Source organism: Bufo bufo, chromosome 2 (genome assembly GCF_905171765.1).
Source record: "Bufo bufo chromosome 2, aBufBuf1.1, whole genome shotgun sequence".
Classification (NCBI taxonomy): Eukaryota; Metazoa; Chordata; class Amphibia; order Anura; family Bufonidae; genus Bufo; species Bufo bufo.
In genome coordinates, this window is record NC_053390.1 from 254,979,957 (window position 1) to 254,995,407 (window position 15,451).

A 15,451-nucleotide genomic window follows, 5' to 3' on the forward strand; every position below is an offset into this window, starting at 1 on the left:
CGGGTGACATACGGATAGCATCCGTGTGACATCCATTTTTTTAGCGGAACCATAGAAATCAATGAGACAACGGGGCGCATTTAACGGACTAGAATAGGACCTGATCTATTTTTATGCGGAGCATCGGAACGGGCATACGGAAGCGGACAGCACACGGTGTGCTGTCCGCTTTTTTTGCGGATCCATTGAAATGAATGGTTCCGCATCCAATCCGCAAAAAAAACGGATCGGATGCGGTTAAAAAATGCGGACGTGTGAATGGACCCTAACACTGTAAGATTGGGCGGGTGCTGAATGTATTGTGGGTGTGCTGTCACTGCTTACCTCAAAGATACCATGTCTAGATCTGTACATGTAGAGCAATGAATAATTACAACTATTATATGACCTGAGGCATTTCCATTAAAACGTGCTCTTTTCCCATGCTTCCATCCATACATAAAGGTTAATCGTGAAAGGTTAAGATCACACGTACAACTGCTCTGCTATCCATAGTTATTGTAGATATGGTTACACATATGTCTCCATGTAACATAAACTTCACATTTAATCAATACAAAGTATTGTATGACCTGTATAAGTGGATAATATGTCGTTTCTATGTTGTTTTAGCAGGCAGTTAGAATATGGCATAATACGTTCAACCTTTTGCAGAAGCTGATGTGTTTGCACAATATGTTAAATGCCATGGTATGAAAAGTAGTCCAACTTCAGAAATACAATCTTTCCACAAACATGTGATTTTAGATAGCATGCACAATCTTAAGATTAGTGCACAGACAATTATAGTGTTGAGTTATTTCAGGGGGAAAATATCCAGTACCCATAGACGCAAGCAATTCAGCAGACAGTCTTTGTTGGTTTTAGAGTAAGGGTCCATTCACATGTCCGTGTGTGTTTTGCGGATCCACGGATCCATGGATCCGCAAAACATGGACATCGCTGGCACTTAATAGAAAATGCCCATTCTTGTCCGCAATTGCGGACAAGAATAGGACATGTTCTATTTTTTTCGGGATCGGAATTGCGGACCCGGAAGTGCGGATCCGCAACTCCGGATCCGGGCAGCACGTCGTGCTGCCCCATAGAAATGCGGAACGAAATTGCGGACGTGTGAATGGACCCTAAAGGGGTTAATTTTAATATGCCCTACTGGCACTGGAGTGGAAAGACCTTGCATAGAGCAGCTCCAGTTCTGAAGCACTTGGCACCACCAGGTATCATTGGTTGCCCATTCATTTGAATGGATGCCAAGTAATGGGGCATTTCCGCTGCAGCAGCAAACATGTAGGTTTCAGCATTACAACAACTATAATCACTATGATCAGCAGATCACTGGTAGGACTGGGTTGTCCTCATGAGACAATCCCTTTATTACATAATAATTTTATGAATACAAGATGTTTACTGAGAATGATAAACCATCAAAAAGCCACACTCAAGAAAATTGGCAACTTGGTTGCCATGGTGTTCCTCACTAGTCCCGGACCCAAAACAATGTCTCACTCTCCTCTTCCAGGCAGTCCAGCCTCCTCTCTTTCTTGACGCAGCAGCCTGGCTACTACTTCAGGCAGCAGAACACCTCGTGGTGCAGTGACCGCTTTGGATTTCCCAGACACCGTCAAGGTGTCACCACATGTTGCTGCTTTCTGGAGAGGATAGAAAGGCATGGTGCACCCCAATGGGAACTAAGTCCAGAAAGTCAGGGTTTGCAGTAAACCAATGTGCTTCTTTACTGGAGGGATTCAGGTACAAAACAATACAGACGACAATGCACTGAGCTGGCTTATCCAGTCTCCTGCCTGGTAGAAGAATGTTCCGTACTGAGGAATGGCCTGAACTAGCTGCTGCTCTTTCTCCCAGAAGGCTGAACCCCTGGCCAAAGGGCTGGTGGCCAAGGGTATCTCAGTCTCAGCATCTTCTGGTCACCCGTGCAGTCTGGCACAGTCTCTCCTACTAAACACTGGTCCCTATCTGCAGACATATAGAGGCTGTGACTGCTCTACTTGTATACAGTGGAAAGGGTGAAGCTTAACAAACAATGGTGCCGTTCACGGCTGCCATAGAATTGTATTTGGCCTCACACTCCAAAGTACCTTTACTACAGGTCACTACACTGGTAATTTGGGTTATTCTCCGTGTCAATGCTATTTAGCTATGTTGAATCAACTCTTCTCATCTCCTGTCTACTCTCAAAGCATTGCTACTTCACATCTACTATAACAGTCTACTGTGTACTGTCACAACTCTGCTAAACCAAATCTGCCATACCAGGCTACATTTTGCTGTTACAATTCTGCTACATCATATTTACCATATTTAAAAAAGGATCTGGAGCGCGCTACTGGGGGCGACGCTGACCATGGGATCCCTTTAAGGTGGTAAATATGTGGGTTAAAAGTTTGTTGTGACGCCAGTGGCATTTCAGCAACGAGAAACTGAGAGTTCCCTATGTGGATGGTGATGGTGGAACTCAGTGTAGGAATGCCAGAGTGGGATAAGGGTTGCCTATAGTGTCCCTTAGGGGTGGCTTTAGCACTTGTCACGGTGCTCCTATCTGGATATCCTGGGACCCCAGGCATTGTCATCCGCAGCAGTTCAATTGAAATTATTAGATGCTGAAGATGAGGGTGGAATAACTTGAGTCCAGACTGTTATTAACATTGAACACAGCTTTACTTGAATAAACTTTCATCAAGGAACAATCTTCCAAAAACATTATCTTGGTCATCAGCAGATTTAGGCTTAAATCTTGGCTGGCAAACACAATCAGCTTTGCTACATCTGTACTCTTCAGCTCTGCTATGCTGACTAAATTAAATAGGAACTTTTCCTTTTGCTTTCTGCTGCAAATTAATCTTGAGTTGTCTGACTTTATCTTTATCTTGATCTGTATCTTTTATCTTTATCTTTACCCAGGGAATCTTTCCTCCTGGCTCTGGAGCTCTTTACTTCTCTCCCTTTGGTCTAGTAGAGCAGACCGTGCTCTGCTGGCTAGCACACAGCCATCCTCTCACAGGGGGTAAGCTGGAAACAACCTCTCCCTAAGATGGGGTAGGGTAGACTGACTTCTGCAGGCTCGTCCAGTAGGGACGAGGGCCCAGTGGCGGATTACAATAGGGACGTTCGGGTCGGCAGCCCCGGGCCCAGCACCGCTGGGGGGCCCAACTCCGATCTGAACGACCACATACTGCGGCGGGGCACGGGAGCGCATAGTTCCCTGTCCCGTCGTCGATCACCGGCATAGGCTTCAGGCCGCATAGGCCTGAGGCCTATGCGGTAGTGAAATCCCGGCGCAGGCGTGCGTGATGACGTCATCGCGCACCTGTGCCGGGACGCAGCACTGCCTCATCCCGCCTTCCTCTGCGAGCAAGCGCCTGGTCCTGGACATAGGTGAGTATTTAGCTTATTTATGTGCCTACTTTGGGGGACATGTGTGGGGTGGGGGACAAACAGTAGGACATATTAAGAGACATAGAGTACATGGGGGGGAGAATGTGGGGGCTGTGGGGCCAAATTATTATGGGAGGGAATACTATGTGGGGACAAATTACTGTGTGGGGCCAAATTATTATGGGAGGGACTACTATGTGGGGCCAAATTATTATGGGAGGGACTACTATGTGGGGGGCTGGGGGCAAATTACTATATTGGGCAGTGTGGGGGAAAATTACTATGTGGGTCAAATTACTATGTGGGGTCAGTGTGGGGTAATTGCTATGTGGGAACAGTGTGGGGAAATTGCTATGTGGGGACAGTGTGGGGAAATTGCTATGTGGGGACAGTGTGGGGAAATTGCTATGTGGGGACAGTGTGGGGAAATTGCTATGTGGGGACAGTGTGGGGTAATTGCTATGTGGGGAAATTGCTATGTGGGGACAGTGTGGGGTAATTGCTATGTGGGGACAGTGTGGGGTAAGGCTACTTTCACACTTGCGTTCAGAGCGGGTCCGTCTGGTGTCTTCACAGACGGATCCGCTCCTATAATGCAGACGTTTGGATCCGTTCAGAACGGATCCGTCTGCATTATAGTTTAAAAAAAATTCTAAGTGTGAAAATAGTTCAGACGGATCTGTCCAGACTTTACATTGAAAGTCAATGGGGGACGGATCAGTTTGAAAATCGAGCCATATTGTGTCAAATTCAAACGGATCCGTCCCCATTGACTTACATTGTAAATCTAGACGGATCCGTTTGCATCCGCACGGCCAAGCGGACACCCGAACGCTGCAAGCAGCGTTTGGGTGTCCGCCTGCTGAGCAGAGCGGAGGCTGAACGCCGCCAGACTGATGCATTCTGAGCGGATCCGCATCCACTCAGAATGCATTGGTAGCTGGACGGATGCGTTCGGGGCCGCTTGTGAGACTCTTCAAACGGAGCTCACAAGCGGAACCCCGACGCTAGTGTGAAAGTAGCCTAATTGCTATGTGGGGACAGTGTGGGGAAATTGCTATGTGGGGACAGTGTGGGGAAATTGCTATGTGGGGACAGTGTGGGGAAATTGCTATGTGGGGACAGTGTGGGGAAATTGCTATGTGGGGACAGTGTGGGGAAATTGCTATGTGGGGACAGTGTGGGGAAATTGCTATGTGGGGACAGTGTGGGGAAATTGCTATGTGGGGACAGTGTGGGGAAATTGCTATGTGGGGACAGTGTGGGGAAATTGCTATGTGGGGACAGTGTGGGGAAATTGCTATATGGGGGAAACTATTGTGTGGGGGCAGTGTGGGGAAAACTATTGTGTGTGGACAGTGTAGGGAAATAGCTATGTGGGGGCAAATTACTATGTGGGGGCAGTGTGGGGGAAATTACTATGTGGGGGCAGTGTGGTAGAAATTACTATGTGGGGGCAGTGTGATGGAAATTACTATGTGGGGGAAGTGTGGGGGAAATTACTATGTGGGGGCAGTGTGGTGGAAATTACTATGTGGGGGCAGTGTGGTGGAAATTACTATGTGGGGGCAGTGTGGTGGAAATTACTATGTGGGGGCAGTGTGGTGGAAATTACCATGTGGGGGCAGTGTGGGGCAAATTACTGTGTGGGGGTAAACTACTATATAGGGGCAGTTTGGGGGAAATTACTGTGTGGGGGCAAATTACTATGGGGGATTACTATATGGGGCAGTGTGGTGGAAATTACTATATGGGGGTGTTGCTATTGGGGAGGCACTGTAGGGGCAATTCTATTATTTTTGGGGACACTATACAGGGATTATTGCCTGGAACACAATAGAGGGTGGTATTATTACCCGGGGCACTCTAGGGGACATTATAGCTGCTGTGGACACTATAGGAACATTTGGGGTAATTTATCAAACTGGTGTAAAGCAGAACTGGCTTAGTTGCCCATTGCAGCTAATCAGATTCCACCTTTCATATTTGAAAGCTCTTTTGGAAATCCAGTTCTACTTTACACCAGTTTGATAAATGACTCTAATTATGTCTATTAGGGTCACAATTTTTTCAGCAGTATAGTACCTTGGACATTGGGGAGCAAAACGGATACATGACAGGAGATGTCACTGGATGTAAGAGGTATGTAGTGCTGTATTCTCCTCCATGTCTTTTTTATTATAATTATATGTATTTTAAATTTGGCGACCAAATTTTTCAGTTTAGGACCCAATTTGGGGTATTTTTTTTAGTCTGAAGATGTCATATGGCCTAGGAAGAGACTGTGGCGCTCATGAAGCACCGCAGCCTCTTCATACAAATAAAAAACTAAAATAAAATGGAGGGAGGGGCCCAAGTTGGGCAGACAGCCCCGGGCCTATCATTCACTTAATCCGCCCCTGCGAGGGCCTGCTGTTTCCCCGTACAGGGTGTAAGCTAGTCTGACCTTCACTAACACTGAACTCCTCCTTCTCTAGAGTGTGCTGGAATGGAACTAGAAGGTTCCTCTCCAGTGGAACTAGCTCTGCCAATGTTGCCGCCATCTGTTGGTGAACCAGGTACATTACACTTTAACAGTAATTAGAAAGGAAATCCATACACACATTTTGCAGAACATGGCAATAAGTATGCAGGATGACACAAGGTACACTATTAGAGATAGTGGGGGCCAGGCAAAGGTGGTAATGGCACTCTGTGGTATTATAGATCTAGGTCCTCCACAGGTAATTATAGACCAGTTAGTTTAACTTCTCTTTTGTAAAAAAATGTTTGAAGGACTCTTAAGGGACTATATACAGGAATATCTGACTGTAAATAATATTATACATGATAACCAACATGGGTTTACCAAGGACAGAAGTTGTCAGACTAACCTTGTTTCTGGATTTTGCAAAAGCTTTTGATATTGTCCCTCATAGCCGTTTAATAGGTAAAGTAAGGTCTATATGCTTGGAAAGTATAGTTAGTAATTGGATTGAAATCTGGCTGAAGGACAGTGTCCAGAGAGTATTGGTCAATGATTCCTATTCAGAATGGTCCCAGGTTATAAGTGGTGTACCCAAGGTTCAGTGCTGGGTCCTCTATTATTTTATTTATTTATTTATTAAAGATATCGAGGGCAGGATTAATAGAACCATTTCTATTTTTGCAGATGACACTAAGCTATGTAGTACTGTACAGTCTATGGAAGATGTCCATAAACTACAAGCTGACTTGAACACTCTGAGTGATTGGGCATCAACTTGGCAAATGAGGTTCAATGTGGATAAATGTAAAGCTATGCATCTTGGTAATAATAATTTCCATGCATCATATGTCCTAGGGGATGTAACACTGGGAGAGTCACTTATAGAGAAGGATTTGGGTGTCCTTGTAGATGGTAGATTAAATACCAGCATACAATGTCAATCAGCTGCTTCTAAGGCCACCAGAATATTGTCATGCATTGAACAAGGCATGGACTCGGGGGCAGGGATGTAATATTACCACTTTACAAAGCATTGGTGAGGCCTCATCTGGAATATGCAGTTCAGTTCTGGGCACCAGTCCATAGAAAGGACGCACTGCAGCTGGAAAAAGTACAGAGGAGAGCGACTAAACTGAAAATGGGCATGGAGCGTCTTAGTTATGAAGAAAAATTAAAATAATTGAATTTAGTCTAGAGAAGAGACGTCTAAGGGGGGACATGATTAACCTATACAAATATATGAATGGGCCATACAAAAAATACGGAGAAAAACTGTTCCATGTAAAATGGGGGGCACTGCCTCCGACTGGAGAAGATAAAGTTCAGTCTCCAGAAGCGTCAAAACTTCTTTACTGTAAGAACTGTGAATCTGTGGAATAGACTTCCTCAGGACGTGGTCACAGCAGGAACAGTGGACAGTTTTAAAAAGGGTTTAGATGAATTCTTAAACGTAAACTACATTAATGCTTATGAAAACGTGTAGAAATCTGAGTCACTTTTAACCGTATTAACTATGTAACCTCTGATATACCAGTCTCCAAGCCTGTGTTACAGCACTAGTACATAGTACATCAACTCAGCTATACTGGTCTGCAGTCCACTGCTACAACTCTGCTACTTTTGTTCAACTCCATTGCATCAGGTCTGTTCCAATATACTGATTCTTTGACTCTGCTATATTAGTCTTCCACTTTTCCTTGAGGTTCATGATCTAATCTTCCAGACTAGAGGCTTAGACGATCCACCCCATTGGGTGAGACACATGAGTATCCCGTCTATTGTTTGTTTGGACTGGTTCATTTGCTAAGAGGATAATTGTTCTATCAATGGTGGTGGAGATCAAAGTCAAATATCTCTGAATTCTTTTACCAATGTTTTGCAACATTCCTTAAGATAAAGAAAGAACATTTGCTCTTGAAATGTGAAAAGTCTCTCTATGGCATGCACCACATTTGGCTCAATGATCACCAAGTTAAGAACAAATCCACATATACCGCATTTTCAGGAATATGTATTGCCAAAATATGGCAAATAAAAGTAAGGAAATATTTCATAAATGAATGTATCCCAAAAATATGAATTACTTTTTGTGGTGGAGTGAAGGAAAAAAAGACTTGTGTTGGGTCTGAGTAAACCCATAGAGGGGGGTATGATTTTTTTTTATATACTAGGTAAAGACAATACATCAGTTATAAGATCAGGAGCAGAGGGACGCTTTAATCGAATTTTCATAATGCCCTCAAAAATAAGCTGCTCACAGTTGAAAACAGAAGACGTGATACCACCTAGATCCACATTCTGACCCTTCCTGGGTTCCAACTTATCCCTGCTTCCTAGTTCCAATCAACACACAGAAAATCACTTTTTTGGTGAGGTGTGTCACCCTTGTGGCCAGTGATTGGCTGACTCGTAATTTCCAGTCTTTCAAGAAGGACTAGGAAGCAAAGACTAGTGGGGAACTACAAAGCTAGGGGTTTGGAAGCATCAAAGATGGGGAGGTGGGGATCTGCAAAGGGAGTATGATTTTTATGTCATTCTGGCTTTTTTTTTGTACCTGTGGAACAACCCCTTTAAATAATAAAAATACAAAAACTTTTTGTAAAACTGAATTGGCCAATAGTGGATTTCATTTAAATATTACAGGACCCTGACTATAAAGAAGAAGCAACAATGGAGACATTAGTTTACGGCAGTAAGAAATGATATAGCGTTTCTTACCAAAGGGACTTGTCTTGTTCAATAATTGCCTTGGCTGAATCAAGACCCTGGGACAGACCCAAACCAACAGGAAATCCTTCACGGGCTAATTTAATACTTGGTTCAAACAGACGTTTCCATGGTAACTTGCCATGCCGTTGGTATGCTGCCCAGTATCCTCGGATCTCCCCTGGCACTGCTATGGACAAGCCCCCTGTAGAAGATATTGTTGTTATTGGAAAGCAAATAGCAGGAAGAATATATTTTTTATTATTGTAATTCAGATAAATTCTCAAACTCCAACTTGGGAGACTATATCAAACGGGCATAAAAATAAAAAAATCTTTATCCACCAAAACCTTACCTCTAGCATATCTAGTTAAGGCTACTTTCACACTTCTGGTGTGTAACTCCAGCATGGCTGTTCCGGCAGACAAGTGGAGAATTGGCTGGACACAAACCACAGAATGCAGCGGTTTGTGTCCGACCTGTTCTCCTCTTGAATGCATACGTCTGGTCAATTTCAGCATACTGTTCACACCTGTACAAGCACGGCCACTGCTGCTGGATTGCAAAGTGATTGTAACCATGGAAACGAGAAGTGGATAATGCAATGGACAAATCAAGCTGGTAAAGGAGGCAATATGGACAATCACAATACACAATCACAATATATTAGTAAGTGCCTTGTATTAACTTTCTTTCTATGATAAAGGCCACTTGCTGAAGTGAGACAAGCATTTGGTAACAATCTCTCAGAGTGGGCACAAACTTGCTTGTTACACACAGTATTATGGTACAGGGCCTGGAGGTTATCAATAGCCAGGGGTGGATTGGCCATACACTCTACAGGTAAATTTCCTGGTGGGCCGATGGCCAGGGGGCTGCGTGAGCCCTCCTCATGGCCGCCAGTCAGGTAAGTAATGATCTGTCGCTCCTAGAGTTAATTAATGCTGGGAGAGTCAAGTAGTTCTGTACCTGGCCGGCGACCACAGATGCCCTCCTGAATTCAACTGTATTGCCATCCTGAAGCAAACGGAGTAGAAGGACAGAACTTGAAAGCTGGTGCTGACTACCACAGAGGGACAGCTTCTGGTGCAGTATTTTGTGCTGCACTGTGGTATTTGGCTCTGCTGGGGCAGTATTTTCTGCCGCAATATGGAATTGCTAGCCATGCCTACTTGTGTTGGCCCTGCCTTCTCTATATTCTGTGGGGGATCGCTCTGGTAGACACTTGGTAGCTGTGCAGGAAGCAGGGACACAGACAGGATAAAGTCCGATTTAAAGAGGACCTTTCACCGATTATTACACTATGAACTAACTATACAGACATGGAGAGCGGTGCCCGGGGATCTCACTGCACTTACTATTATCCCCGGGCGCCGCTCCGTTCTCCCGCTATGCACTCCGGTATCTCCGCTCACTAAGTTATAGTAGGCGGAGATTCCAGTCCCTAAGTTAGGGTAGGCGGAGTCTGCCCTTGTTCTGCTCTAGCGCTGGCCAATCGCAGCGCAGAGCTCACAGCCTGGGAGGTTATTTTCTCCCAGGCTGTGAGCTCTGCAATGCGATTGGCCAGCGCTACAGAAGAACAAGGGCAGACTCCGCCTACCATAACTTAGGGAACGGAGATACCGGAGGGCATAGCAGGAGAACGGAGCGGCGCCCAGGGATAATAGTAAGTGCAGTGAGATCCCCGGGCGCCGCTCTACATGTCTGTATAGTTAGTTCATAGAGTAATAAATCGGTGAAAGGTCCTCTTTAAGTGTTTTTATTTCACACTTATATAATTAAACATAAGCATAGCCTTAACAAATAGGCTTAAACAAACAAACCCTGCTCGGCTTAGCAAGTACCTAATACAAAAGACAAACCCTGACTATATGTGGGACCAGCAACCCGGCCCACGGGTACAAAAGGGCAAGTATTGGGTGGCACATGCAATACCTTCTGTAGTGCAGTTGTCAGCTTCTCCAGGTATGACCACACTGCTCAGCTCTACACTGTGCTTTAAATTAGGCCCTAATGACCCATGTGATTCTCAGCTGTGGGCTATGGAAGCCCAGGACTGAAGCCCGGGTGGAGGGAGCGTCCCACTGCCAACCTCACTCACTCCAGTATAAGCAGGTCCCAGTACGTATTTTACAAATCTGTCTATGTTATCTATGGCTATCATAGACAAAACAGACCATCAACCCTGTTTATCCTGTGTCTGAGTTAACCTCCCGGTTTCCAGAGACACACCCAAGGCTTACCACACACAGTTGGCAGATATCGGTTCTCCCAAACCATACCCTTCTCACAATTCCCAAAGCAGGTAACAGTCTTTATACTCCACAGGCAGTTGTGACTTGGAACAGAACAGTCTTAATACTCCACAGGGGCGGTCACTGATAGCAGGACACTCCTTGTACTCCACACACAGGGCACTTGTTCTACGCAGTTGTTTTATAGCCACAGGAGAGACAACTACTCACAACAGGCTTAAAGGGGTTGCCCCACAAAATATATTCTACATTTTGCAAACCAGCACCTGGATTTAAAGACTTTTGTAATTGCATGTAATTAAAAATGTAGTATATCCACTGAGTTATTCACTGAAATCTATATAGCAACCCCTGCCCTTTTTTTACATTTCTTTTTCAAGCTCGCTGAGATGGAAGCACATGCTCAGTTCAATCCTTCATTCGGCACTAGCTGCAGCACAAAGGATACACCCCTGAGAAAGGACACGCCCCCGAGCTGCCAGCTTGAAATCAATCTAGCAGAGCAATGAATGGGGAGATCTCTGTATCCATGTGAGTTGCAGGACTGGTTCAAAGTTTGTTAGCAAGAGACTGTCATGGACTATATGATGCCTGTATTTTATTTTTTACGATGTTTATGGGATAACCACTTTAATAGGTGGTTACTAATCACAGGGAATTCACTTTCCTCAAACCATAGTGTGTCTCATTATACACATTGACAGGACTATTACAGTCCTCAGTACACACACAGCAGGCAGTTACAGGGTATGGGCTGGCTGGGTCACAATATCTGGTTACTATTCTCTCTACATGTTCAGGTTTGGGCCTACCATGTTACAATCTCCAGGCTGTAAGTGGTGTGAAACCACTTACATAATCCATGGCTCGGTCAGCAGCAGTCCAGAGCAGGTCCATGGTGTAGGCTGAGGTCCGTTTGGGGGCACATATGACACAAGGTAAAGACCCTGATATGTGAACTAATCTTGGTTGGTCAGTTTTGAAATACTTATTATTCTCATTTCTTTCCTGGTTGTTTTAATCCTGTTTTCACGTGATGGTTATACACTTTATTAAACATTGAACAGTTTATTTTCATTTGGTTGACTCCTACTTTCATGTTGTGCAAAGAGCTGCACAATGCCAAATATTACCTAATCCTGACTGAAAGCTAACTACTTCCTTATCTTTTCTGAACCCAGATGACACGAGGAGAGTTTATCTTCATGTACACTTGTATTTTCACTTTCTACCAGTGCCAACTTTTATAGGAACGGCAGGGGTGCAAATTATTCAGAAAAAGATATACTAAAGCCATCCTTTGTCATGACTGATGGCGAGCCTGATGGACTGTACATACTGTACTATGTATTGTTGGAGCTTATATTTCACAATGTGTCAGGTGAAAAACTGTGGACAGTTTACCTCTCTGTGATAACGCAGTGCTGTTCCCAAACATTCCCTCTGTGGCGTTCATCGGGGCTGTCTCACGAGCATTTATCACCTCAAATTTTCCTGCAAAAAGAAAACATAAAATGATAGTTATTTGGGGCCTCCATTTCATAGTATAGTATATATGTCCAATCAGCATATACCGTACGCACAGACCCATCCCAATGAGAAGGGGAATGGTAACATCCATTTGCCAACTTATTTATAGATTCCAAGGAAGAATTACAAAAGGAACTGCAAAATGCAGAGTTCTGCGAAAAGATGCCGGAGAAGTAAAAAACACTATTAAAAACACCCAGAGAAAAGCAACAATGTGTAACGCCCCAGAGTGGCATTACCACTTCTGCACCTCACTACTATCTCCTATGGTTAACCTAATGTCATTCTATGTATTTATTGCCAGATCCCGTATACTGTGCATATCTATCTCTATGTAACTGTTGTGTTCAAGTCTAATATGCCTGGTTCACCAGCAGGTGGCAGCATAAATAGCAGAGCTACAGGTACAGAGAATGGAGCTTTCCTTTCCAGTCTAACACCCCCCTCTGTGGTGTGGTGGGGGGGTGTCCCACTTGCTGCACGGAGGGTGGAGTCCTAGTTAGTTTAGCTTGTCCCCTGCCAGGGGAGAGTCTAGCTTACCCCCTGCTAGGAGAAGGAAGCAAGGGCTGGGCGCGTCACTGTAGGATGTGCCCACGCCAAGCCCAACCAAGCCAGCTAGAGCACCTTCAGCTCTGCTGGATATGGAGGCCACAGCTTAAGAGCCTCAGGAGCCAGGAGAGAGAGACTCCCTGGTATAGCATATTTCAGAGTCAGACTACAGAGAGAAGTTGCAGCATCCACAGAAAGCTAAGTTATACAGCTAACCTGACGGTACAGCAGAGCCAGAGGGCAACAGATATAGCAGAGAGGAGTTTGCCTTCCACAAGAGTTTATGCTAAAGCCTGCTGGGAACCAAGATAAAGTCTGTAAATCGTTTGGAGAAATGTTTATTGAGAGTAAAGCTGTTGTTGAATTTCATCACAGGGTCTGGACTCAATTTGCTCAGTTTTGGTTTCTTGTCTCTGTGTTCTAGAGCCTTCATGCTATTGTCTTAGGCAACTTTCACACAGTCAGGGTTTGATCCGTGATTTTCATTAGTGATTGTAAGGCAAAACCAGGAGCAGGTCAAAACACAGAACAGGTACATTTCTTTCCATTTACTTTATCTCTCTGTAGGTACCAAGGTTACTACTACAGATATAGTCCCGTTCTGATGTCTAGTGTCCAGCTAGCCTTGGTACAATATAGTTGTCAGCAGAATGGTATTATTGGTTCCTTGTATTGCAGGAAGATTGGTTATTAATAATTGCTTGACAGGTATAGTAATACCTTCTGATTAGCCTAAGGGAGGGTCAGGAATTCAATTAACTGCTTAGTGGTATGGGCTGTTTTAGGGTGCGATTCTGTTCAGCATTTCCGTATGTGATAAATGTGACCTATGTAATCCACCCTAACATAGACTAACCCCTAATTGTCCCAATGCATTTCACCGGTCATCCGGCTCATTAAGGAGCAGCGTTGTGAGTCAGTGCATTACTGAGCGGCAGTGGCAAGCGAACACTGCCTGCCACTTCCTTTTGCACACCTAACTCCACCCACACAAGGAGCTCATCAACGCAATCAACAAATGGCAGGAGGAGGGAGGAGACCAGCTAGGTCAGCTCAGTCAGCCTCTCTCCGCCCATTCTGATGCAGCCAAGGCATTACGGGGGCGGGTAGGTAACCATGGGGATCAGAATACACTTCCCCTGCAGGTTAGTCCACACCACAACTCGGGAGAAGCATGGCTTAGCAAAAGGGATAAACAATTTGGTAATCTGTCATCATGATAGTTTACACATTGCTCTTCAGGATCCATGGGGCTGAAAGTTATAAATGCCCGAATCAAATGCAGTAGGAGCTTGTATAGAGAGATGGGATGATATTTTATTAGATCATACTCACAAGACATGAGATATTTACAAGTGGCTAATAGAGAAATAGTAGTCGCCCATTTGAAGTCAAATGTCTCCCTCCGATCATAAAAAGAGCTTATGTAACATCCTGAAGTATGTCACCAAACTTCTGTTCCCCTGCTTCATAATGTTAATGTAAATGTGTTTTATCATCTTGTGTAATATAACCGTGTATTTGCCAAAATGTATATTGTTATGCCTGTTTTGTATATATGCTGTGGTTCCTAATGTACACCAGCAGGTGGCAGCAGTATGCAGCAGGTCAGAGTTAGCTTCTAGCCTGGAACAGACCATTCCAGTCTAGTCTCCCCTACATGAGCAGAAGTGGGATGTCCCATGCCATGCTTTATGAGGAGGAGAAGGAAGTTAGTCAGAGTGTGAGCCACCCCCTGTTGGGGTAGGCTGTGTTAGTAGGAGCTCCCAGAAACAGGGACCCCAACCAAGGATCCAAGCCTCGGCTGAGGCCCAAGATCAACCTTCCCAGCCTGAGTCCCTTACTTCAGCTGTGGACAAAGAAAGCAGCCCTTCACAGAACTATCAGATCTCCAGGAAGCCACCATCATACCCTGCGAGCAGTTCTGTAAGTAAAGATCCTGAGACAAAGAGAAGATAAGTACCTCTTCAGCTAGTCAGACCCAAACCAAGCAGACTACAGACAGAGCAGAAGATAGATACCTGCCAGATTCTAATAGGCGTATGATCAGATGCAGAATACATATAAAGTCCTGCCACATATTGCCAATACCTGCTGGGACCCTAGACTAAAACTGTAACTTGTATGGATCAAAGCTGCATATCATAACATCAAGTAAAGACAAGTTGGACCCTATTATCTGTGTGGATTTCCATAATTCCTCAGTTACTCCTATTAACCACCCTCAATTTTGTTGCATGTGAGCCAGGATACCGGAGTCCAGCCGTACCACAGGTAGGAGACACCGTTGACACTACTATGCCTACTATACAGAGACATTAGCCCCCTCTGGCATTCCTCACCTGGTACGTAAGCTCATAACATCTTAAAGGGCCCTGCTACAGTACCTGCGCAAGCTGCAACTGGCATCACGAACTTATACACATATAAACTGACCCACTGCATAGCATCCCCACTGACCCAGTGTCTTGCTCATTGCACTTATATATGAGAACCTTGTTAAGTCACTGGGGTGACACTTTTCATTTTAAAGATCCACCTTGATTCAGCT

At 44.7% G+C, this 15,451-nt stretch overlaps 1 protein-coding gene across 1 annotated transcript in view; it reads right to left on the minus strand.

The window, feature by feature from the left end:
* The window catches only part of GGT1 (gamma-glutamyltransferase 1), a 118,292-nt gene that overhangs the window by 17,244 nt on the left and 85,597 nt on the right, over positions 1-15,451 (minus strand). The window contains exons 4-5 of the mRNA XM_040416415.1: positions 12,226-12,315; positions 8,579-8,771 (exon numbers count right to left, since the gene is read on the minus strand). Coding sequence (XP_040272349.1) covers positions 8,579-8,771; positions 12,226-12,315 — 283 coding nt within the window. The remainder of the gene's footprint in view (positions 1-8,578; positions 8,772-12,225; positions 12,316-15,451) is intronic.